The sequence below is a fragment of the Onychostoma macrolepis genome, chromosome 09 (assembly GCF_012432095.1).
Source record: "Onychostoma macrolepis isolate SWU-2019 chromosome 09, ASM1243209v1, whole genome shotgun sequence".
In the NCBI taxonomy this organism is placed as follows: domain Eukaryota; kingdom Metazoa; phylum Chordata; class Actinopteri; order Cypriniformes; family Cyprinidae; genus Onychostoma; species Onychostoma macrolepis.
The window spans coordinates 5,847,324-5,874,469 of NC_081163.1; the positions used below are offsets into that span (position 1 = coordinate 5,847,324).

At 37.8% G+C, this 27,146-nt stretch overlaps 1 protein-coding gene across 2 annotated transcripts; it reads right to left on the bottom strand.

The window, feature by feature from the left end:
* Positions 1-114: 114 nt before the first annotated feature.
* Positions 115-25,866, bottom strand: igfbp2b (insulin-like growth factor binding protein 2b). Of its 2 annotated transcripts, XM_058786045.1 has the most exons (5): positions 25,382-25,866; positions 10,041-10,198; positions 7,501-7,536; positions 7,083-7,223; positions 115-6,210 (listed from the first exon to the last, which is right to left on the bottom strand). In XM_058786045.1, the coding sequence occupies exons 1-5, from the start codon at positions 25,722-25,724 to the stop codon at positions 6,052-6,054; spliced, it is 837 nt and encodes a 278-aa protein (XP_058642028.1). In that variant the 5' UTR covers positions 25,725-25,866; the 3' UTR covers positions 115-6,051. The 2 variants fall into 2 exon arrangements, with proteins under 2 accessions (XP_058642028.1, XP_058642029.1); XM_058786046.1 differs by lacking the exon at positions 7,501-7,536 and having other exon boundaries at positions 25,382-25,864.
* Between the last annotated feature and the right edge of the window lie 1,280 nt (positions 25,867-27,146).

Sequence of the window (27,146 nt, forward strand, 5' to 3'; positions counted from 1 at the left end):
TGAATATCACTGTGTAATATTTATTCAACTTGTAATTTATGTACTCTTTTAACCTTTGTCTTTTTTTTTTTTTTGTTATGACAAAGCATTTATTTAAATAAAGTTATGTATTCATTTAAGCTTGTGCAATAAATTTATTTGTACATGACATGATTTTGATCTTGTTTATGAGAACAATTTAAATAAAGATTTATCACTAGCCAAGGCAGTAACCACAGGACAGTTTCCCAGATGTCACACCATTATCACACACTGCATGCAAATATAAAGACAACAGATACTGTAGGATTTCAATGACCCAATAGACACACTATCTTGAAATGATCATAACACTTACCAAGTATATACACTGCTTATTAATCCATCAGGTTGGCAGGAATGTTCTGGGTGCTATCGACAACAACAAATTTCAGCAATAACGACCTGATTTTGTAATAAAAAGCAACAGTAAAGCACTTTTGATGGACATACACACTTGAAAGCCACATTAATTAAAAAGTGTTAGCATAAGACTAGTGATATAATCACTTGATCTTATTTGTAAAGCTATTATCAATATTCTGTCATCAATGTCATGAAAATATTAAGCGTTAACTTACACGTTCCACATTTTATAATAATATTAAGTCATTAAATCTACAAAATAGCATGAATGGAAGTATAGGAATTAACCAAAATTCCATTCTGGGATGCTTTTTAAACAATATTAAAAGGGTTCACAAACATGCTGTTCATATGATTTAATGCATAATCAGGTCATCGTTCACCTTCAAATGTAGTCATATCTCAAAAAGGACAATTTTGACATTTTTTCCAGCTCATACAATAAACATGCTTTTACTGCATAATGCATGCACATGCTTTAACAAAAACACAATGTTAATATTTGTTGCTTTTAAACCCTTGCTGGCCCAGTTTACTTCCATGTTAAGTGCTGTACTGTAATCATTAAGAAAGGTGTATGTATGTAATCATAAACATGATACACACACACACACACACAATAGTCATATGGTCAGTCCACTGGGAATCTATGACATGCACACATTGTTCGTCTGCTACTTCAATTGTCTTCATTGATGAATCAGGATTTGGGTGAGGAGCCCAGAGGAACCCAGCGTTACAGGATACAGGTTTATTTTGGATGAAGACTTACTGCATTTAAACTCTGCCCGGAGGCAAGGCACCTGGCTTTCCACAGAAGTCAAAGAGATTGCTCAGGAACAAGGAAGTCATTTACCAAGAGTCCCAACATCAAGGGGGGATCTCTGACCGGCAGAAAGGACCAACATCTCCATTCACAGTACGGATAGATAATGTGGAGCCATGTTTTATCACAAAGCCCCAGGGCAAGTTAGCACAACATTTCATGACTGCTTGGACTCGAGCATCAAGCCAAAAAGGCAAAAAGTGCCACTGATAAGAGCCTATATTGCACAAGATTGTTGATAAATAGGTTAAGAGTGCATTTCTAGGGAGTTCAGAGCCAAATCTCTACTAGTAGTGCTGCTTCTGCTCTGCCAATTCAATATGTGCATTTTATTTTAAAATGTGATGTGAAATAGGTCTTGGATATGGTTGGAGTCTGGCGAGACTTTAGTCGCCTCAAGGTAATCACTAATGCAGACATACAGGTGAAGTTCTTCCTGGGATAACTCAGGTTTACGGACTCCAGATGTGATGGATCAGGGCTTTGTCTGCAGTCAAGCAGCATTCATTTGTAAGAGCCAGATCAAGTAAAGGGAAACGAAGCAGACCCGGAGAGGTACACGTGTCGGCGATTTGATTTGTAGGGCAGTGAACATGACAATTACTAAAGCCTTCAAAGAAACTGACAACTGCATTTTAGACTTCAAAGCACTCACGTCTCTTTTATCACGCAATTAGCTGAACAACTATAGATGGCTCCATCTTATCACAACATGTGGCTCTCCACACCACTCTTTCGCCTCAGAACACGATTAGAGTTTAGCGTTTCATCCTCGGCCGGTCCCTGCGTGAGGTAGGCTGCTCCTGTAATATTCTTGAGATTCGTTTACATTCTGCTTTCTGTTTTAAGGAAGGAATGCCAAAACAGATGTGATAAGCGCAGATCAAATTCTGTACATCATGGGAAGCGGTGAATCTCTACTTAATCTCTTCTAGATTTAATAAAATCAGAATCATGTGCACTGCCATGGTACGTAAGATGGCCCAATGTTTATACAGACTATATATACATATATAAAAAGTAGAGAGCTGATGATCTTGATTCTACCCACAGTCAAGTTCTTCTCAGCTTTTCTTTCCAGAAAATGCCAAAAGTTGATCAATTTTCTTGAAGCTCAAAAGACAAGCTTCCCACACCTTTTGACCAATGAATTTCTATTACTTTTCCATTTGCTTGTGAATATTTTAACATTTAATTTAATATTGAATTTCATTAATTATTTCATTTAAAAAATGCATTGCATTACAAATTAAATTAAATTAAAATTTTAATGAATTTTTATTTAATATAGATTAGACATATTAATGATACATTTCCACGGCTCTTCCATGCCTGGAAATTGCCATTTTAAAATTCCAAAATAACAAAAATTTCAGTAAGGGCTTACGATGCATGTGCATGGAAAACATTATCAAGACAACACAAAACCCAACAAAGAAATCTTAAAAAAAAAACAACAATAAAGAAACCCAACAAATGAATCATGGGTCTGAAAGGTAATACATTTAATCATGCTGGATTTTATTACAAGATTTTAAAACCAATGTCTATTTTTGCATGCATTTATGGCTTTTTCCATTGCAGTTGTACAGAAAACTCAGTTCATGCACCATTTGCATGACAGTGGACACAAGGAGCATGCTTTGAGTAATGTATGTTATTTAATGCCACCGCATCTCGTGACACACAGGATACGCAATGAATTACAGAAAAAAAAAAGGCATGTGAGATGCTGGCATGGCACAAGGCATTTGGATTTGCTCAAGAAATTCCCCCTGTCATTTGTGTGAGACTCTCCAAAAGCAGAGACCGGCTCTGACAGTTTTACACTGCACCAGATGGTAAGCAATCCTTCCCACCGTCACACTGGCTCCAGGCATGGCACAGCATCGAAACTTTCACACAAATACACACAAACACACACACACGCATACGTGAACACTTCCATCCCATCGGAACCGCTCTGGCAAATCAATATGCCCGAAAACCACAGGGATTGGTTTCGCACTGTTTTCAAACTAGGCCAAACTCGAGCTACCGTAAAATTTACTGTGCCACCGGAGGGCAGGCAGCGATCTATTTTGGAAACAAACCGAAACGGAAAACTCGTAGCCCGTGTCTCAGCAAATTTATCCGTGAGGCATCAAAATCACACGAGGCTGCACGATTCTGGAGAGCCAGTCTGCTGCGGTAGTTAGCACAACGCTAACTAGATAAAGTAAATACATATAAGCTACTACTAAGGGCGAGCGAGATGTGGTAATACTGTGAAAGATACTGAAGGTTAATGTGGTAATATAGCAAAGGCTAAGCTACAAAAGCAAACGCTGGGCTGAACACTGTAACATGTTAGGATCAATGTTAAAGCTTTATCGACTTCCATTTCTGGATTGAGCTGTTCAATTCAACGCTCAGAGAGAAAGAGAGGATGGGAAAGAGAGAGACAGATGGGGAGGAGATACTAAGAGGTAGAGATATGGCTAGTGAATTAAAATATAACTTAATCAAGGGATGTTACAGCTGCTGCCCTTTAACAACCCTTGATTGTTGTTCACACTGCCAATTTTCAGCGATATGACAATAAGGTCACATACAGTGGCATCCAAAAGGCTACACTGAAAATACAGGAATCGGAATTTTAAAAGTTGAAATTTATGAGCAGCACCTGGATTCTTGTCCCATTTGTGATCAAATTTTCAGAAGCTTTGGCCATTCACACAGGCCACCAATGACGTCAGAACACAGAGTAGTAGGAACGCCCAGTGCAATCCAACAGTACATTGATCTGGGGGCCTTCAGCGATAAAACCCGCTGTGTGTCCGTGTGAACAGGGCATTACAGATCACACCTGCTGACAGAGCAAGTTAACCCATTAAATCTCACTGGTCACATCTATTTAGACTCTAGAATGCTTCTATTTTGCATTGTTTTGGGGTCAGTAACTTTTTTTTTAAGAAACTGATACTTTTATTCAGTAAGGATGCAGTAAATTTACCAAAAGTGACATTAAGGACATTTATAATGTTACAGAAGATTTTTTATTTTAGCTAAATTCTGTTCTTTCCATTCATGTAATTTTCTATTCATCAAAGACTCTTGAAGAAAAAAAGGCCGTTTCCACAAAAATATATGAATCTTACCAGCACCAAATTTGACAAATATACTTACTAATTGATGACCCAGACATTACAGAATCAGATTTTTTTTCCCCTGTATAAAAATGTACAGAATCCTAAACCTTTATTTTATTTCTAGGTTTAATGTAGATTTTGAATCCCAGGTTCAGATTTTGAATCCCACTGTATGTTACTTCATTGTTTGTCATTTTCTATTGGATCTTTATGACCAGCTGAGCCAATTTCAGCCCAGTAGTAATGTCAAACATTTTTATTTATTTATCTATTTTTTATTTATTTTAGAAAATGCTGTTGCATTGGGCTGTTCAAGGAATAAAACACGTTTTCACTCAGCTGGGGGGGAAAAAATGGTACAACAACTGGTTAAACAGGCTCACTAAACCCATGCACCACTTCACATTCCTCCACAGGACTCTTCAACTAACCCCATTCAAGCGTTACACTGGGCAAAATTACCCTTGCCAAACCCCAACACATCCCTCCGCAGATGAGAGTGAATCAAGGTGAGGCACAGCCCACTGGCACTGCAGGCAAACCTGTGTTTATTTATAGGCACTTAACCCACTTTATATCACATTCGTCAATGTCAGCCCTGTGTCCTAATCTAGCCCTCTGTCAGCACATCATTAGTAAATGCTGATCCCCACTCCACAAACACACACATACACCACCTGCATTCTACCACATGGTAGAGAAGCAGAACGAGAACAGAGGTCTATCAGCTGCCAGGAACAGGGATAGCCAGATCTTGAGTACTTGGAAGCAACAGCAATTATTGACTGTAAAAACACACTTGAACTTCAAAACATATGATGCTGATTGAAGGTCAGTAATATGTGCCAAAAAGGGCCCTCGTTTTTAATTTTGCGATTGTTTGACATTTTGGGCCTTTCGTACCTTGCACTCCAATTGGTTAGATGGGGTGGCAATTTGCAGCGACACCATATAGCAACTCACGTATGTGGCGACTTTCAGCCCGATGCAACTGAATGGAAACAAAAGCAGTGGTTTAGAGACACATTTTGAAAATGTTTTGGTCTTAAGAACGCAACACTCATGCAGAAAAGATGCCAGTTTGATGCATATCGACAAATACTTGAGTACTTATGGTTGATTTGTCTGCTGGGTACTCAAGCTGTCAAAATACTTGCTCATATCCTCTCAAATCAGCCCCCCAAAAAAGACCCCTCTGCTTTCTATTTTTGGTTTCCAAAATTTGGGATTCACTTTTAAATCAACGTCAAGCTGCTGCTTTTGCAGTTGCTATTTGTTTCTGGTGCAAAAAAACACGCCACCATTTTTATCGGGTCTCCAAAGACAAAAGGGAGAATTAAAGGGACACATCTTCGCACCAAACAGCTGCAAATGCTGTATAAGCGACTCTATGCAACCAGATTCAGTCACAAGATTAAAAGGCACCGGACGAGCCTATAAATAGGCAGAAAAAAAACAATCACTCAGAGTTAAATTTGGAGTACAGTTATCTGGATTTGAGAAGGGGGAGGTTTAACTACCTGTCCTTGACTTGCTTGTCTTTGCTGGCATGTGACTTTCCACACTCCTATCGACAATACAGATCATACTATTGTGAAAATATACATACACATACACGTACAGAATTACACACATGCACATCGCTCTTGCACTCGCTTTAACTCTCCTCGTCTTCGACCCGGGGCGTCTCCCTTAAGGGCAAGGGTGCGTTTATTTCTGCTGGCTGGTGGGTGGTTCCAGCTCGGGGCCACCGTAGTACTGGCTGCAGTTGGGGTCCCCCCTCACTTTGGGGGACGAGGGTATCTGGACACCAGTGTAGGGGTTGACGCACCAACACTCGCCCCTCTGTCCGTGGCTGGACATGTTGCACTGGAACACAAGAGAGAGATGATGATGAGAGACGGGCGGGGAAACGGTGGGTGTTGGGGGCTTAATGAAGCTCGTGGGCGAGTACGGGGTGGAGGCGCTACCCCAAAACAGCCCTCCCGCCTCATTTGGCCCAGCACGTCTCATTGACCCCTACTGAGCACTCCCAAAATGAGGTCATAATTGAACTGGACATAGCTGACGCTGAGACCCAAAATAGGCAAAAAACAGATTCTCAATTTTGTCCTCCAATGGCAAAGAACAAAAACTGACAGTTACAATAATTGCAAAAGGAACAGGATGATTGCAATACAATTAAGTGTGGTGAGGTACACTGTTTTGAGCCCTGGGAACAAGGTTTTCATGTCAAAACAACATACCCGTTTACTTCTCCGGGACACATTTGTCCTGGTTTAAGGTGCAACATGTCATGCCAGGACACAGAAATATTATATCATAATTGTGAACACAATTGTTAACTCATGAAGGTTTCAGTATATATATATATATATACAGCCTTCTGTAGAGAATGTGGGACTGTTTTATACACAGTTTCTGTTTGGCTCCATCTTTGACTCTTTATTGAACCTTCCACATGGAATTGGATAATAAAACAGCGGGATGCTGCAGATTGAAAGGTTGTGCAACGTCTCATATTCCTATTTCCCTATAGTGAAATTAACACCCGCTGCCATCCAAATGAGAGTACTTTTTGTGCTAATCTCCCGGCCAATGCTGCAAGTGACCTGCAAAATATCTCAAATTGAAAATGGACAAGAAAACTTCAAAATAAAAACTATTTGAGCTGCCAAAGCTGCTAATTTCCGACCATGATAATGTCTTTGAAAGTCTGAGTCAAATATTGGTCCTTTCACCTGCTTTAGGTTGTACTGTCCTGTCTTGTCACAGTTGGGGAACTTCAGGTCATAAAGATTTTCCAAAGGACCCTTGTTGTCATGGAACGTCATTCGGGAGATGTTCTCCAAAACTCTGTCCAGCTCCTGTTGACACTGGCTCTGTATAACCAAACACACACACACACACACACACACACACGTTGGTTTTTATGGTTTATGGGGACTCTCCATAGTCGTAATGGTTTTTATACTGTACAAATGGTATTTTCTATCGCCTTACACCAACCCCACCCAACCCAACCCACCCCTCATAGGAAACATAGGAATGCATTTTTAGATTTTCAAAAAAGAAAACACAATTTAGTATGCTTTTTATGTCTTTTGAATTACAGGGACACAAGAAGTGTCATTATAAATCACCTTCACATTGTAATACCTCTGTCATCCCCATGTCATTATACAAATTTGTGTCCTCAAACCACAAAAACAAGCAGACACACACACACACATACACACACAAACAAACAAACATGTATTTGAATATTTATTTAACTCTTAAAACATATTAAACCACATTTTTACATGCTCACTAGTTTATTTTGTCAATCTCCTTTATCTAAATACACACAATTCTGTAATATTTTCAGTTTTTCCATTAAATGCACAAGATTACAGACAGAAATTATGTAAAATAAAAAATAGTGTGTAAGCTGTGCTACGGCTGTTTTAGACATCAGAAATCTTTCAATTTCAAAATATGCTGCTGACAAGTTAGATTTACATTGCTTAACAAGTACAGTAACATCTAAAAATTTTTTTTTTTTTTTTATAAAACCTGCATTTGAAAAGTAGCAAAAATAAGTGATGATGGCATAGCAAAATGTGGTAAAAAGATAGAGTTAATGTTACCTTAATTTAATAAAAAGTTAGTTTTCATAAAACTCCTCAAAGAAACACTCATATAAGGAGAGTTAGATAAACAGCAGGCCGGCGGCCTCATGAAACATTTGTGTGGCTGATATAAATCTCGTACTCGAGCTAATTTGCTGGCTTAGTTCTGCCTCCCCACCTCTCCGCAAGGACAGGCATCGGCATCAAAGACCATTCCTGTCTCCCGTTCCTTCTCTTTTTCCCTATATCTCTCATGATGGCTGCTCCCTGCTTGGCCCAGGATAAGAGGGCACTGGGGGAAGAGAGCCTGCCAGGGATCTTATCCGTATCGTGCGGATGAAAAGTGCTCCATCACAAAGCAGTGAACAGTCCCCTGCTGTCATCGGACATGCCGTCACCCTGACATTCTCCTTGAATGTCTGCTTTTCATGGGATATGTGATGGTTATGCTACTGATTTATGGCCCCCACAGAAAACTTGTTTATTCGGTTTGGCTTTTTATTACCCTAACATTATCACTGGTTTGAATTTTTATTGCCTTGGCTTCTTATTTTTATTGCATCTACCTTTTTATGGTACTTTCCAACATCCATTTGCTTTATCAACATATCATTTAGCCGTAGTGAATATTGCTTTCAGGTCGGCCAAACCAGACCCAGTATGCTTCATAGGACAGCTATTGTTGTCTCCGCTGCTGTTTGTTTATGGTCACATCGATTGTCTTTTTCTTGAATTAGTTCTTGCCTAATAGCAGCTATAGAATACGTTCAATGAGGAGGAAAATATGAGTCAATGTAGGATTGTTTTCCAGATCAATGCGCTTAAAGCATCCTTTAAATGGTGAGGATATGCTAATATGACAACGTAAAGCAAACAGGCTAGATCTTATAAAGATGTCATGCAAAACAAGCCCGACATCTGAGCTACTAAGAAAACTGCCAGAACTGCCATTTACTTCAAGTTGTACTTAAAAAAAAAAAAAAAAAAAAAAAGAAGAAAAAATGACTTGCCAACTGAAGTAAATTAGCAAGACAATTTGTCTATTGGCTCAAAACATTAGATGATGTCTGATAGAGATGCTGATTGGGGTGTTACAGTGGTCACTTGGCTAAGGATTTAAGAGTGCAGGTAAAGCATGGTACAAGTCCAAGAAAAGTTAATTAACTCTCTGTGGATTTGCGTGATGGCCAAATTCGACAAGCACTGGCTCATTCCTTGTTTCAGCAGAGACGGCAGCCGTTTGTTCTGCCTTGGCAATCCCAATGCAACTGTATGCTATCACCGGGCAGTGTTTTAGACACCAGAAATCGCTGGCTAATTAGGTAACTAAGGAAATGATCATATGTTTTTGACTGAAAACATAGTGGAAATGGCACTAGAAACAGTCTTAATACGAAAAACACCCGAAAATCAGCTTACAGCAGTTTTTGCACAGCTCCAATCACGAAAATAACATACTGAAGCAATAAATTATACACTGACAAACAACCTCAGACCACAGAATTATAGCAACATCAAATATAGAGGGTTGTACAAAGGACATACCGTAAATCTGAACCCCAGAAGACAGTGTTAGGAAAATTAATGTTTAGCTGATAAATAAAAGAGAATATCTATGTCATAGCAAGTGTGTGTGTGTGTGTGTGTGAACTGCTATATATGGTTTATGAGGACACAAATCTGTATAATAACATGGGTACTACAATGTGAAGGTGGTTTATGAGGACACTGCCTATGTCCCCGTAAACCAAAAGACTTAAAAAACATACTAAATGGTGTTTTTTTTGAAAATCTAAAAATACAGACAGTCTCCTGTAAGGAGTAGGTTTAGGTGTAGGGTTGGTGTAGGGCAATAGCACATACAGTTTGTACAGTATAAAAACCATTACGCCTATGGAGAGTCCCCGTAAACCACATATGCCAGACTGCGTGCGTGTGTGTGTGTGTGTGGTGCGTTAGTTTGATAACCAGAAGAGGGCACTGCCGTACTGAACACAATGACATTCAAGGTGAATACAGGTTTTTATATTTTTAGGTCTAATATTTTCTGTGTTGCCCTGTGATTCTTCATAACAGGATACTCACCTGTCTGGGGTGAGGTGTTTTGGGATCGTCCTGGGGGCTGTACATCCTGGTCCTCTTGTTGTTGAGATGCTGCTTCACAGCTATTTCCTTGATGTGCTGGTAGTTGTTTTCTTTGCCAGGCTTTTTCACTGGAGGGGACCGCGTGCCGTTTAATTCTCCTAATGAAAGAAGGGTAGGTTAAAGGATTTGGGCAAACTTTTATCATTGGCTCTCTTTCAATTCATGAGCTGAAACCGGCATACAGGATTTAAAGGGGGAATTTAATGAATTAAAATGAAACATTCAGCATAACCAAACAGAGGAATTCCAATACTAGTTTTACATCAGAACATAACAAATAAATAAATAAAAATATATTTTTTTCTGTAAACTACTACAGATTCTTCCACCATGGCCCATGAACTTAAAGTCTATTATTTGTATAAATAATGCATAAATAGTACATACACATGCAAATAAATATATTGCACTTACAGCTGAATAGCTTCTTAAAAGCTATTGTCAATCAAATAGTGAATGCTGCACAACCCTGTTAGGTTAGATGTTGCATAATAAATTGACATATTATTTATAGAAATTTGGATTATTGCTCTCATGTCAAAGACCGCAAGCTATCTTTTTTGTCAATGAAAGCAAACCCAGGATCAGTGTTCTGGCAGCGCATCAAAGCAAGGCAGAGAGAAAGTTAAAGGCTGGGATTAATGACAGCTCTTGATTCAGATAGTCATAGAGGCCTGTGAAGAGATATGTGCCTTTTAAGTTAAAACGTGCCTGGCAAATCACAAGTGAACTACTAACAACAAAAAGAGACTTTTATCCTTATTTAAAGGAATAGTTTACCAAAAATATTACATTCATTGTATGAAAAAAAAAAAAAAAAATCTTATTTTGTGTTGCACAGAAGAAAGAAAGTCTTACAGGTTTGAAACAGTGTGAGTGAGTGCCCAAACTATTTTGAATTAAAGCATTTTCATTTTTGGGTGAACCATCCCTTTAAGAAAAAATATATTTCTAATTACTAATATTTAAAGCTGCAGGCCGTAACTTTTGAGCAAGTACATAACCAGCCAGTGTTCAAAACTATCTCCTTACCTTAGCCCGATTCACAGCGGTAAGCTTATAATAATGTTTTCTAATTTGAGTGGTACTGGTAGGAATTGGCAGGAAATTTGAGCATGACAGCGTCATTACACCACGTCTGCAAACATAAAGAAGTAGGCTATCGCATGTGTGGATTTATCATTTTGATGGCGGATTGTAATCCAAGAAGGTTTACGTGTTTATGAAACACAAGTGACTGAAATTAGATTATATTCCAGTTTTAAATGTGAATCTGGTTACAGATAGCCTACATGGGATTACACAAGTTTTGTATTTTAAAGATAACCAGTTCTAAGGAAGAATGATTTGCTTTTTGGGTTAAAAGAATTTCTTTATGTGAAATTCGAATGGTAAAACAATTAGAGATTAGACTGTGCAGAAATTGAAATCTACATGTAACTCTAATACACACTACATACATGTAGTCACGCAATGCTGATGTTGTTAACATGAACAATCTGAGAACAAAGTTTAACTGTAATAATAATTTGCACGGTTTGATGTGATATGAGCTAACTGATCGCTAGATTTAATCACCATTGTAGCACGATTTATTGTAATGCTTTTTTCCTCAGTTGGTCAAAGCAAAAGTGTCAGACTTGTTAGCCAATCAGATGACAATATCCAGTGAAAATTCTTATTTTTGTCATACTTCAAGACGCAGGAATAGAATCTGTGATTCCGAAGTACAGTGAGTATCCACACCGGTGCGGTGAGTGACAGCCACACATACTCCTCAAAACATTAGATTCATCCGTGCACGACCCACGTTAAAAAAATAACTCCGCAAATAACTGCAATTGCAGGTTTCAAACAGAGATGGCGACAAAGAGGCAAAACTTAGACTGCAGCTTTAATTAATAGTAATTACTAATAATTTTGAAATATATTTACAACAACAACATTTCATAGCATTATGCTCAAAAAGGACCAAATAACAAAGACTCTTCAAAAGTCATCTGACAATAAGACAACACATTCTTCTGACCCCTTAAATTCAGGGGCAGCATCAAAGCACAGAGACCGCTGAACAAACCTCTATGTATTTGATTCCAAATGTACTGTAACAGCAAATATGTACTTTTGGACTTTGTATGGGGCAAATTAGTTGTGTGTCCCTTAAGGTAACGTCACTTGCACAGAGCGGGTCACTTGGACTCTAGCTGGCCCTTTGAAACTCTTGCCTGCATTCAGATCTGCTCTGTGTCTGGCCCATCGACATTAAAAAGCAGAACCCTCAGGCCACGAGCCCAGAGCCACTCGAATGAAGTCAGCGCAGGGTGAGTATGGGAGCCTAGAGATCTGAAGGGGGGTGATCGCTCTGAGCATTGTCCAGCACCAAATACTGTGGTCTAAAGTTTCAAGCCCAATTGTCAGGAACAGACCTAAGAATAGTGTCTGAAATAGCGGGCGACTTTGCCAGAGTTTGCCTCATTGAAGAAATTATTGGCGGGCGTGCTTCAGCAGACACCTGCCATTACGTATCCTCGGAAGCATCCCTGTTCCACACTCTCATCCCTGGGCCTACACCAGCAACACTTCCCACTCACAGTTCCTCTCTCTTTCCAAAGGCTTAGTGTGTGGGCTGTGCGGTTGGGGAGTGGACAGGAACTCTTTTCAGGGCCTGGGCCGGTTTTTCTCTCGCTTCTCCCAAGGAAGCATGACACGCTGTTGAAAAGTCAAGTGCCACTTGTGAAGTTACATACTGAGTCTGTTCCAAAACCTCAACATCACAGACATACTTCTGGCACGATACCTGTTCAAATGAGAATATTTGCATTAAGACAGCATTACATCTATCGTACATAAAAATTTTAAATACAATCCAATAATGAATTGCAACAAGCTCAGCGGTGAAAAGTGGTTTATATTTAAATTTCTGGACCGATATTGATCACCAACGTTTTCAGCTCTTTAAACTAGAACTAATGTATTCAAAAAACACCCACTTGACTCAAAATCTAGAATGTGAATTTTGTAATGCATATAGGCAATCTGACTAACTCTTACCTACCACTTAATTTTGACAAATGAGTTTCATTTGATTTTCGATGAAATGAGAACATCATCATGATAGGAATGAGCAAATACATCAGAGATTGAATAACCTTTACATATATCATTGGAAACGTCTAGTAGGCCTAGAGCACAACCAACATATGTTTCACTCAGAAACTAGCAAGAATCTCTACATGATGTACACTTAGATGCTATTCACATATTGTGCATTAAAAAAAACAAACAAAAGAAAAAAACAGCAAAACAGGGTTTCCTGATACATTTTTATGATTATTTTTAACATTAAAAAAATATATATAGTCCAACATGCAAAAATAAATAAAATAAAATTGTTTAAAATTTGTATTTTAATACACTTTCTGTCTATGATGTACATGTAAGATGCTGTTAGGATGTATTCAAAAAAATAGGGAAAAACAGGGTATCCTGATTTGATTTTTATAAATATTTTTTAATTAATAGCATATATGGTGTGATGTGCAAAAACAAATAAATAAAATTAAATAAGAAGTAGAAATTTACATTTTTTAAAAATGTTTTAAATGACAGCACTTTTAAATCACAGTAACTATTATGTGAAAACTGAGAAACAAAAAATCTCAAGGTCAGTTCTGCTCTGGTTGCACGCTACCACCCATAATCAAACACTTTAAATCTTCTCCATCACTGCTGATTTGGTTTAATCCATGCATACTTCTCTAATGAGCTGAAACTGCAGGCTCTCTCCAGGATTTATCAAAATGCAGAGGTCTGACGGCAGGATTATAACCGGTCGTATTGGTTTACAGTACACAATCTACTGATATATACAAACATGCACTCAGCGACATGCAACATGAAGCTCTTGTAACCAGTAAGCTCTGGTCAATTTGTGGATGAACTGAGGCCCGCTGCATGATGGGAAAACAACCCAAAGACACTGACATTGATTGAAACCTGTCCACAGTTTACCCATCCGGTTAAACATTTACAGAAAATGCTTTTTCAACCCACACTGCTAGGAAGTGGGAGCCGAGCGGCCATGTTGTTTTTCCAAACAGGCTGCAGCGAGCAGAATGTGTCAGTATGAAAAAGTAATGCAAGAAAAACATAAGCAGCTGCGATGCCCGAAAAGCCGGCTTGTATCTGGCACTCTTTCTTCCTTACATAACCATGTGGCCTTTTGTGAAGGTTGTAACTTCAAGAACCCGCTGTACCACGGCGGCATGAAATAACAGTGTAGAATGTAATTTAATTTCCTTTCTTTTGTGGAACTACACGACTCACAGGAAAGCTATGCCAATGTCCGGCAAAACAGGACCAGGTGTGGGAGGGTTTTGCAAAAGCTAACTGTTGGTTTTGGTGGGTGCAGAATGGCTTCCCTTGGGCATGTACAAGAGGTTTTTGGAGCTCAAATTTGATACGACTTTCACTTGGCCTGGCACATCATATGATACACTTGCAATATAGTTTAGAAACCGAAAATAAAGTAAAGATATGCCAAAGCTGGTCCTCAAAATGACCACTGGCTGCATAAACAACTCTCTCTGATTCTCGAATGACTATGGAAATTAAGCTTTCAGATGAATATATATATATATATATATATAAAACACTTACTGTTGTTATTGGTAAACTAAAACAATTAAGGAATATATCTGTTAAATTTTAAAAAAGCTGAAATAAAATATTAGATGAAATATTTAAGCTAAAATGTTGTGTTCCTTTTATGTAGCTAATAAACGTACTACCTTAAAGTTAAACTAAAATTATATTTAGGAACATTTTTGAAAAACGAAAACTAAAATTCAACTGAAAATATTAAAATAAAAGCTAATTCAAAATCTTAATAAAAACTATAGTGGTATATAACAAAATACTAAAATAACACTCGAAGAGAACTCTGATTTAAACCAAACAAAGTGTGAAAACAGCTGCAAGAGCTACATCTTTCCCCATTAACCACAAGTATAAAAGACAATCCAAACCACTTCTTCTACTATTCTGTCCTACAGGAACTTCCACTGGTGTCCTCTGTGTGTCCTCTACATCATTAAAACATCTGTTCAATGTCTTAGTATTTCGCACTCTCTCTGATTCCACTTAAGAAAATCGTTCTGAGAAGTAATTTGTCACTATCCTCTGGGAGCAGTTTCCCATTTTTTTTTCTCCCCCATTTGATGAAAAAGCGTTTAAGATTTCATTCAACCTAAACTACCCGCCGTGAGCCTCTTCTCAATACACGATGGATCGTGCCAGCACTTTTCTCTGTCTTTCTCTTCTTCTCTCCCTCTCTCTCTTTTATCTTTTCTGTAATTGCATATGCAAAGACTAAACAGCGAAGTTGTACGATCATAAATCAGAGGCCTGCTGAAGGAGCCTCAATGTTTCAGCTGCCACTGTGCACAAAGGAAATGTTCTCTGCAGACGAATGAGATTCAGTCCTCGAGTCTTTGCATGATTGTGTGTGCTTCTGCTGATAAGTTATGTATGCTAAAAACGGATTTCAACAAAAAAAAGTATGAGATGTCAGTAAATGAAGGACTGCGACAGGGAGTCATGCTGGTTTTCAAAGGTGCTTCTCAAATAATAATAAAAAAAGTTATATGCGAATGCACATTAAATCGATAACTGGGTTACTTATTACAGCATACACATAAATTGAAAAGTGCTGTATAGATATCCACTTATATATTAACACTCATGTTCTAGCAATAGCGCAAACTAAAACAAAACTTTCTCTTTCAATAATGCATATGTGAATTTAATATTTGTCAATATGAATGACCCTTAAAGTGACAGGGTCCCCCCCCCCCAAAAAAAAAGACAATTCTGACATAATTTACTCACCTTCTTGTCATTCTAAACCTGTATGCATTTATTCTACTGTGGAACAGGAAAGCATTTTTGGGTGACCTGTGCCTTTAAGGTTGTAATATTCCTCAACAGCAAGCAATTTGATAATCAGTTAGAATTTTACAAATAATAGTGACCTAGTTTCAGTGTTAAGATTTGAGCCTTTGAGGAAACAGCTTGAAGTCAAAGTTTTCCTCAGGAAATGCCTTGGATTCATTTTGTGAAGTACTGTTGATCTCCATTTGGCACCATAGCAACTACAGCCTCCTGAGTGTCAAGGACTGCCTGAGTTTCAGCTTTTGACAAGCGGTTGAGCAACAAGCTTATAAAACTCAGTGATAACACACTTGGCACAGTGCTAAGTGTGGGTCTCAGGAAGACAGTTTGCTAAGTACAGCTACCATTAGTTTACAGAAAGAATGTATTAAAGTCTCTGGAAATATTTGCTTTGACAGTGCAAAACAATCTTCAAGCTCTCTTAACACGTTTGATTAGCTATACCAAAGTTGAAAATGCAGTCCAAATTATGGACTTTTACACTGTGTCCTAACCAATATTCAAGTGATGAGCATTTTTTTTCACAATGAATGAAAAATTAAAAAACATTTATTTATTTATTTATTATTATTATTTTTTAGATACAGAATATTGTACATTTTAGTACCCACCTGCATTATCATGAAAACTAGATAACAGTATTGTTAACACTAGACAGCACTGATGATTTTATTTTTGGCTACTATTTAAATTATATAATTTTAACTTGCTTTACCAGGTAGGAGAAATGTACTAAAATTAACTAAATAATATAAATACCAGAAACTATTAAACACTAAAAATACTAAAACTAAGAATAAAGACAGAGTAAAAACTAACAAAAACTAAACTGAAAACACAGACTGAAAAAAAGAATAAATAAAAACTAAATTCAAAATTCAAAACTATGGCAGCCCTCATCCAATAAAATTTCAGAGTGGGCGGGGCTACTTGGCGCAACACAACAGAAACAGATAATATTGTCTTTTTCCACAAATTTTGTTCGTATGCAAATTGTATAATATCCAAAGTACACGTTTCTAGTAACTCACACCTTTCCTCTACACACACATGTTATGTATGTATGTGTATATGTATATGTGTATATATAGTTATATTATAGACCTACACAAGGCTGGAATGGGCCACAAGACCATCGTCAAGCAGCTTGGTGAGAAGGTGACAACAGTTGGTGTAATTATTCGCAAATGGAAGAAACACAAAATAACTGTCAATCTCCCTTGGTCTGGGGCTCAATGCAAGATCTCAGCTCGTGGAGTTTCAATGATCCTGAGAACGGTGAGGAATCAGCCCAGAACTACACGGGAGGATCTTGTCAATGATCTCAAGGCAGCTGGGACCATAGTCACCAAGGAAACAATTGGTAACACACTACACCGTGAAGGACTGAAATCCTGCAGCGCCCGCAAGGTCCCCCTAATCAAGAAAGCAAATGTACAGCCCGTCTGTGTTTTGAGTCATTGTCATGCTGGAATACCCATCCACGACCCATTTTCAATGCCCTGGCTGGCTTCAATGCCCTGGCCCTGACGGTACATGGCCTCATTCATCATCCCTTTGATGTGGTGCAGTTGTCCTGTCCCCTTAACATTAAAACACCCCCAAAGCATAATGTTTCCACCTCCATGTTTGACGGTGGGGATGGTGTTGTTGGGGTCATAGGCAGCATTCCTCCTCCTCCAAACACGGCGAGTTGAGTTGATGCCAAAGAGCTGGATTTTGGTCTCATCTGACCACAACACTTTCACCCAGTTCTCCTTTGAATCATTGGCAACTTCAGACAGGCCTGTACATGTGCTTTCTTGAGCAGGGGGACCTTGCGGGCACTACAGGATTTCAGTCCTTCACGGCGTAGTGTGTTACCAATTGTTTCCTTGGTGACTATGGTCCCAGCTGCCTTGAGATCATTGACAAGATCCTCCCGTGTAGTTCTGGGCTGATTCCTCACCGTTCTCAGGATCATTGAAACTCCACGAGGTGAGATCTTGCATGGAGCCCCAGACCAAGGGAGATTGACAGTTATTTTGTGTTTCTTCCATTTGCGAATAATTACACCAACTGTTGTCACCTTCTCACCAAGCTGCTTGGCGATGGTCTTGTGGCCCATTCCAGCCTTGTGTAGGTCTATAATCTTGTCCCTGACATCCTTGGACAGCTCTTTGGTCTTGGCCATGGTGGAGAGTTTGGAATCTGATTGATTGATTGCTTCTGTGGACAGGTGTCTTTTCAACTGGTAACAAACTGAGATTACGAGCAGTCCCTTTAAGAGAGTGCTCCTAATCTCAGTTTTTGACCTGTATAAAAGACACCTGGGAGCCAGAAATCTTGCTGATTGATAGGGGATCAAATACTTATTTGACTCATTAAAATGCAAATCAATTGATAACTTTTTTGAAATGCGTTTTTCTGGATTTTTTTGTTGTTATTCTGTCTCTCTCTCTTCAAATAAACCTACCATTAAAATTATAGACTGATCATTTATTGTCAGTGGACAAACGTACAAAATCAGCAGGGGATCAAATAACTTTTTCCTCACTGTATATATATATATATATATATATATATATATATATATATATATATATATATATATATATATATATATATATATATATATATTTTTTTTAATTAAAAAGTTTTCAGAGGTAAATCAATAACAATTACAATTTTAACAATATTTCAAGTGTGGTTTATGAGGTTTGTTGTATTTTAAATCCAAGTTTTCTGTAAAAAGTTCATCATACTGATTTCAAACTTAAGGATTCATTAGCTTGAATATACATTGAACCAACTCTATCGTAAAATCTTAGTAGATAATTCAGTATACTTTATTTTAGACAAAACAAAACAAAACAACAAAACCATGTTTAGCTCGTGAAGACATATTTTCATTAGTGACAGTAATGTTTTGGTAGCGACCACATCACACTACAGAATTTTAACCCACATACTAAAACACTACTAAAACATACTAAAATACAAAAATATTGCATAACTGTGGTAAAACGTTGTTTATTTCCCCCAAATAAAGGATTATGTGTTCCCTTTTGTCTGAAACAATGACGACATGTTTTGGTCGTGACTGTTACTGTAGTGACAATTTTATGATATAACATAAAAAAAAAAAAAACTATATCACAACCGAAACTTCACCAAATGTTCCGGTCATGACTTTTTCGGTAGTGACAGTTTTAGATACTTTAGAACGTAGCTCAAAGATGCTAATCAGCTTATGGTTAGCTAGCACAGTTCTGAACAGTTATACACATAAAAACTAAATGTTATGGAATAACTCCCAAAAAAAGTGTGTTTAATTATAGAAAAATGGTGTTCGGTTGTGATGTTCTTTAAAGTTACACAGATTTTTCATACTTTTTAACACATTTACCTCAAAATGATGGGGCCTATCTACACATGTAGCTATGAGAAAGAGTGACACATAAATATTTCCTGATCATAAATGTATGGGGGTGTAGTTCAAATCAGTCTCAGCCAATAGACTAAAACACACTGTTTTGGTAGTGACATGAAAATGCAGAAATTATTTTTTCTATATCATTTTCATCAAATTTAGGGGTTAGGGTTTGGGACAGCCACCTCCCAATTGCAAGTACCATCTAAAAGATGATTTTACATATATTATTGTGGGTTTCAATAGATTCAGTAGATTTAAATGTGTTTTTTGGTTGTGGAACAGGACAGTAGTTTGCATCAATTTTGTAGAATGGCCCATATAAATGTTTTTCAATTATAAAATCCAAAGAAGATTATAACTGAGCTGAAATCAGCATGACAGCTAAGATGGCAGCATGTAAGTTACAAATCGTAATTCTTGTCAGTCATAACAAAATAGGCCTGCTGACAGGAATGTAGCTGGGTGCCGAGAGATATTAACACAGCCTTTCTGCTACTAGACTTGTATTCTTTGCAATCATTTCATAGTGAATATACCCGTTGCAGTCAATATTGACATGTTCATGTGTATCAGTCGGGCAGGCAGGCAGCCAGCATTATCCACATAGTGAAAGATGGCTGGATGTGTCAGACTGTGTATTTTGCTGACGCTCCTTCATCGTCTCTCCAGTCTGTGGGGGATTGTCTAGGATGGCCTTGGGGAGAAAGGACCAAGCTTTTTAAAAAAAATTTTCTGTTATTTCAATTGCTTGTTTGACACCATGATACTCCAGATGCCCCGGAGCAAAAGTAAAGTCACGGCACCTACAAGGAGCCTCTCTGGTGTCACAGGTCTTGACAAGCAGCCGTCACCCAAGGCATCCCCACTGTAGGCACTGGAAAGGTGTTGAAGAGAGCGTGTCTCAGCACATCAGACCCCGAAGGGATCCAAGTGCAATCACAGTACACGCGATACAAGGAGAAAGAGGAAAAGGCTGAAAAACAAACATGAGATACAAACCGCTAGTTTGAATAAACATGAGATATATTTGTAGGATGTTGGTGAGGAGGCTGGATTTTCTGGAGTGAATCGGTGCAAAAGTGTACAGGTGCATCTTTTTACCTGACTTTAGCTAATGATCCATGACTGTATTCGTAATTTTTGTGAGCATTTTATTTTTAAGTATATTGATTGGTGTTATTTTGGATTTATCAGACTCGTCATCAGAGTCATTATTTGGATCCCTGGTTTTGTAACTGTATCAGAAGCAACTTAAAGTACATTTACTGATGCTCACTTTGAGCGACGTTGATACTGTTAACTACAATGATTAAAAATCTGAGGTAAAAAAATATAAATATTAGATGAAAACCATAAATGGTTGCAAGAAATATTTCAAAATGTTTAAGCTAAATAAAAATATTTTAAACATAATAGAAATAATAATAAAGATGACAAAATTTGTGTTTAGTCAACCTCATGTTGTACCAAACCTTTTTCATTCTTGCATGAAGCCCAAAAATGACATTAAGCCAATTTTTGAGTCTGGTTTTTATTCCATACAAATTGCCAAGCCCCAAAAAGCACAAAAAGTATTATAAAAGTATGATAAAAGTAGTCTAAACAACTCATGCAAGTCTTCTGAAGTCATATGATGACTTTTATATGAAGAACAGACCAAAATATAAGACGTTCACTATTCTAACCAAAGTTCACAAATATAGTTTGGGCTATATTCCAAGTCATCTGAAGTAATATTAATAATCTTCCCCTCTGCTATAGCTTTGAAATCTCATATGCAGTTAAATATATTCAAAACTATTGTAATAGGACACATGCCATGCAAAAACCAGTGGCATTTGCCATCAAATCTGGTGTGACACATCTAAATACGGAATTTTTCTAATTGAACTCAAGTTGGAATAAGATCTGTGAACTCTTTAGATTAGTGACTAATGTCTTAGATTTTAGTCTGTTTTTCACAATAAACTAATATGAGACTTGAAGTTGTATGTATACACTGCCATCATTTGGAAATAAAGCAGCTCTTTTTATTGGAACAACATGAAGGTAAATAAATGACGACATTTTCCATTTTTGCATGAACTTATCCTTTAAGTGCCATGCTAAAGGTCATAATGATGACAGAGGTCCTCAGATGTGTGTTCACAACATGCTGCAAAATAGTTCTTCTCAAAACCCTGGATATGGACAAAACATATTCTAGACTTCTTGAAACTGATCCAAAGTTGAAGCCAAGGGAACATTACGAAAGCCAGCAGCTGTGCACTGGTTAAGTGTCATTACTAAAGATGTTCCTCTAATCAGGTCCTAATGCATGCTCTATCATGTTTGAGGCAGCCTCCTGACATTATGAACAATGCTAACTACAGGTGGTGCACTAAGCTCACAGTTAAGACCATGCACAGCGAGGTTTCAGATAATTAAGAGACGCTCAGTGTGATGGAACTACTGAATGTAATTCACCAGCCGCAGTGCAAAATGAGCCTTCATTTGAGATGCAATGCCTGGGTGCCAAATCACAACACTGAGTTAAAGCTATACCGAGGAGTGGCCACGCAGTAAAACACAAAGGCATGCAGCGAACACAAAGAAGAGGATCAGAGGTCCTGGATGTAGCACCTTCTAGTGAGTTTCATAATTACAACATTCATTCATAGTTCACAGCATTAATGAGCCTTAATAGACGACATACTCGCCATTCATTTGTGTTTTCTGTTAAGCATAAACAGAAGTAAAGGACCAGAACGTGGACACTGGTCTTGGCTAACATGATTTCCACAAGACTTTCAGTAACCGTACTCACAGGACTAACTGGTTTGATGCAGATTTTGAATTCTTCTCACAGAAAACAGTGAGAAAAGAAAGATAAATGTGTATGTTACTGACCACACACCTCACTGCCAAGTAATCTGCCAACTGGAGTTTTGATTAAACTGTTAGTTAAATGATAATGTCATCATTTACTCACTCTCGCGTTTTTCCAAGTCCAACTACTATTTTATTTCTTCCAGAAAACATTAAAGAGAACGAATATAGAATATCTGAGCTTCTGTTTTCCATGCAATCACAGTGGATGGTGATTTATACTGCTAAGCTGCAAAAAGCAAAATAAAAGTATCATTTGAAAAGTCCATGTGACTTAAAGGGGTAATTTGCCATTGGCAAAATTAGGTTTTAATAAAAGTTGGCTGTCAACGCAGTAAAAAGTTAGAGAAAACAGAGAAAAGAGGCTGTGGAGAAAAAAAGGTAACACTTTATTTCGATAGTCCACTTTAGACATTCTACTAACAGTAAGTAACTTTGCAACTACATGTCAACTAGCAGTCATTAGAGTATTAGTAGACTGTCTGCTTAATATCTTCTAACACTTTATTTTGATGGGTCCACAACATACAACATACTGACTGTGAGAAACTTATTCTACTAACCCTAAACCTACCTTAACAGTCTACTCTGAGAGTTAGTAGACATGTAGTTGCAAATTAATGAGAATTAGTTGACATGTAATTGACATGTAGTTACAAAGTTACTTATAGATAGTAGAATTTCTAAAGTGGACTATCAAAATAAGGTGTAACCAAAAAAACAGACTTGGTGCAGGTAATGCAGAGAAAACGTACACATTGTTCATTTACACATATTTCCGACAATGTAACAATGCAAAGTTGGTTGAAAATCAGTGAACTTACCCTTTATCTGCCATATTCAATGTCTTTGAGAGCCTTACAATTGTTTTGTGTGACAAATAGATAATAAAACTGTAATATTCACTGAAAAATCTCCTCTAAAATCATTTGCAGTCGTGTTTGTATGGAATGCAAAAGCTTTGACATTAAGCCTAAAAATGTTTATTTTTCACAGAACAAATAAAATAACACAGTGCCAGAAAAACATGAGGGTGAGTAACGGTGAACTTTAACTATCTTTGTAGCTGGCAGTATTTTCTCTTTATTAGAAACCTGCATTGGAAAGGCTTGGAAATGAGCAGATTAACTGCTGGTGCTGGGCAACCCTGTTGCTTAGTGTTTACTGGTATCCCAAAATACACCATTCAAACGCTGCTCAGCTAGCGTATCGGGGCAGATTCACAAGGGTGCCTGGACGGGCCTCAAAGTTCAGTGTGCAAAAGTCCAATTTGTGCCAGACGACATTAGCCTTTCACCCTTGATTTCTTGGAAAATTCAACAGCACAACAGGATAACTGCTGCCAATTTGTTTCAAAGCAGAGGCATTTGGCATCATTTAGTCATCAGTAATTTGAAAATTCTTTATTTTATTAGAAATCTAGGTCACATATTTCAGTTGCATGGCAAAAGGTTAGAACTGCTCATCCTGGCCTTTAGAGCAAAAGAGACGGCCTCTGATGACATCCACATGGGATTATACAAATGATATTATCAAGGCAACAGGCAGCACTGTGCATGATACACTTATTTCCCTATTCAGAAAGAACTAACCCCTGAGAAAGTTTCACAGTCGTATACATATGTTATTCTGGGACCACCAAGACAAATAAAAGAATGGCAAACGTTCAACAGGTGATAAGCTTGTTTGCTTACTGAGGGGATCAAAGGTCCCATGGTCAACTAAATTTCAACACTGATCATCCTACTGCACCCAAAAGTGTGGGTTTCATTGCCACATATGTTATAGGCTGTCACAATGTTATTGATCTCCAATTGCTTCTAAAGGAGGCACAAAAGAAGCTGACCTCAAATGTCTAATGCTGCTGCTTAAGTGATCTAATCTGACTGTATCAAAACACGAGGACCATAATAATAAAAGCATGGTTTATATGGTACTTTATCCACCTAATTCAAGTAAGTATAACAGGGTTTCCACAGAATTTGAAAATGAGTTTCCATGGTTTTCCCAGTGTTTTTGAGTGTCTGTGACCAGACCAGATAAGCTTAACATAACTTGATAAATTTGGACCAGCAGTGACTATAGAAATTTCCATGACTTTTCCAGTCTGCATTGATGAAACGACATGAACTCAGTGACCACTGAGGACGGGATGTGGGTGTGTCCAGCAACTCAAAGTTGAGAAAAGTTTAATTTTTGCAAAAATGGAGCACCTTATTTTGTAGATATTTTGTTTTCCATGAACTAGATATTGCTCTATAAAATTTTTATAAAATACATATAAAATCATTATTTTAAAATCTGTTATGAGTGTTGTGCGAGTATAATATAGGGTTATGTTGATTTTTATGTTGTTTATGGATAAGAATTACTGTAAGTTATAATATATATTCTATAAATATTTTAATTTATTACTTCCACTTTATTATATTACACTTTATTTTATAATTACTGATAAAAAGTCCTATTTTAATTTATTACTTCCACTTTATTATATTACACTTTATAATTACTTATAAAACTATTATTTTATAGAGCATATGTAGCTGATGAAATATCTGAAACATATTTTATATTTAAATATATAATACATCAAAATGAATCCATATAAAAATAAACAATAAGTAACTTTATTAATTATATTAACTCTACAAATGACCATGACTTTTTAATACTGCATGAATTCCCATGACCTTCCCAAAGAAATCCTAATTTTAACACTGACTGACATTCCCAGGTTTTCCAATGACTGTGAGAATCCTGATATAAACAAAATCGAGCACGTATGAGCAGATGCACCAGAAGCAATTCAGACAGAAGTTGGTGATCTAACAAAGGGGCTGTATAAACAATCAAACAAGATGGTGGAGAAAAGGGTGCCAGAACAAAGACCCTGCACTGATATTTGACTCAGTGCTAATTTCCCAAATCAAGGAGAAATCAACATTGAGGAGACATCAAAGTGCAACATCATCCATGCGATATGCCTACATTTTGGCAGCGGTTGTGCATCAATTCATGTTCACAAACAAGTCTTGAGACTCACCACTGTGTCCTGACTCCTGGTTGGGCATGGTGGGCTCCAGGTCCACTTTGTTCTCGCATCGTCCGTGTCCCTGTATCAGCTGCTCCAGCGGTAACTCTGAATTCGCGCTCGGGTAACACCTCAAACCACTCCCGCATCTCGGCGTATAGACGCCGCACAGCTCGCCCTTCTGCCGGGCGCAAACCGGACAGCAACCGCAACCCGGTTCTCTGACAATCTCGCAAGAGGTGGTGAGCTTGGGACACGCCGCCTGGCGCTCCGCGGTGCAGCTCGGGCAGCGGAACACGATCTCCCCGAGCGAGCTGTGCAGGAGCAACAAACTGCAGAGCAATGCAGGAAACATGCCGTTATCTTTAAGTCTGACAGATGTCGTGATTCTGCATGCGACTTCAGGTGGAAAAGTAAAAGTGCGTTTGGGGACAGGTGAGGTTCGCCGGAGAGCTCTGCTGGGTCCTATTTGCTGTCATGTTACTCCGAAATGACATCACGTCAAAAGCCAGTCAAAGTCAAATATAGATAAACAAGTCGATGTCGTGCGACTGTTGGCTATTTCATCTGCCAGAGATACGCTGCTTGTTTTGGGACAATGTTTGTTATGGTTGCAACAATTGTTATGTTTCCTAAGTTCTAAGTTGAAATTAGCCTACTATAGTAACATTTCCAGCCAAAAAATAAATAAAAATGTCTCCTACATTTCATTTTATAAAAACAAAATCAGTTTGCCAATTACAGTAGGCTATCTGTTGACTTGACTGGGAGCGATTTTCTATCGGTTTTCGGCGCGAACATTAGAAATCCTATGGCCTCTAGCACTGTCCTCTAATGTCAACTATGTTAGTTTAAACAAAACACCTAATGACATTATAATTTATTTTTGATATCTGAGTCTATAATAAATCAGTTTACAAATTGCGGTAGCCTATCCATTGATGTGACTGGGCGCTATCAGTTTTCGGCGCAAACAGTCGAAATAGTCTGTTTTATTCAAACAATTATGAACATTTTTGCTTTTAGATACAGAAGAACTTTGCCTATTGAATATTAAAACTGTAACACCGTGTGTCCCAACAAGACGTGACGCGATAAAAAGTATATTTTCAATGTAATTTTTGTCCTAAACACCCGCGACAGCGGCACGTGACAATAAGCCACGGAATTCTATTTTAGAATTTTTTTCTTTTTTTTTTTTTCTCAAAACTGTTCAGTCCATTCACATTTGAATCATCTATTTTCCGTGTCCACTTTTCTTTACTTCACACTTGCCATGTTTTTGTTGTCACATAGTAGCCTATCTACACTGGACGCGACAAAGCATTGCAAATCATTTGAACTTCATAAATAAAACGCGGCAGTTTTCTGTCGGGGATTTGTCGCGCCGCGCAGCAAACTCTGTCTCCGTAAACACAATATAAGTTAATGTCGCTTTCTGATGCTGTGTTTGAATTTTCATGACACATTATTTGAAATTAGCGCGGATGTGGCCCGCGGGCCGCCTATTGAGGAACCCTGATTTAGCCCATTCTGACGATTTTTTTAGTTACCCAGACTTTCTTTGAAAACTATTGAAACTTTACTTAGATGTAAAAACAGTATCTTTTTAGGACGGTTTATTTTGACTTTAGTTAAGGGGGTTCAAACTTAAAACACACTGAGGAATGACAAAGATTATTTTTACATTCTTTCCTATCTTAATTCATGATGGTTTTACAGTAATAACAATAACAGTAATGTTGGTGAAATCTAAATGTAGTGGTAGTCCACCTGT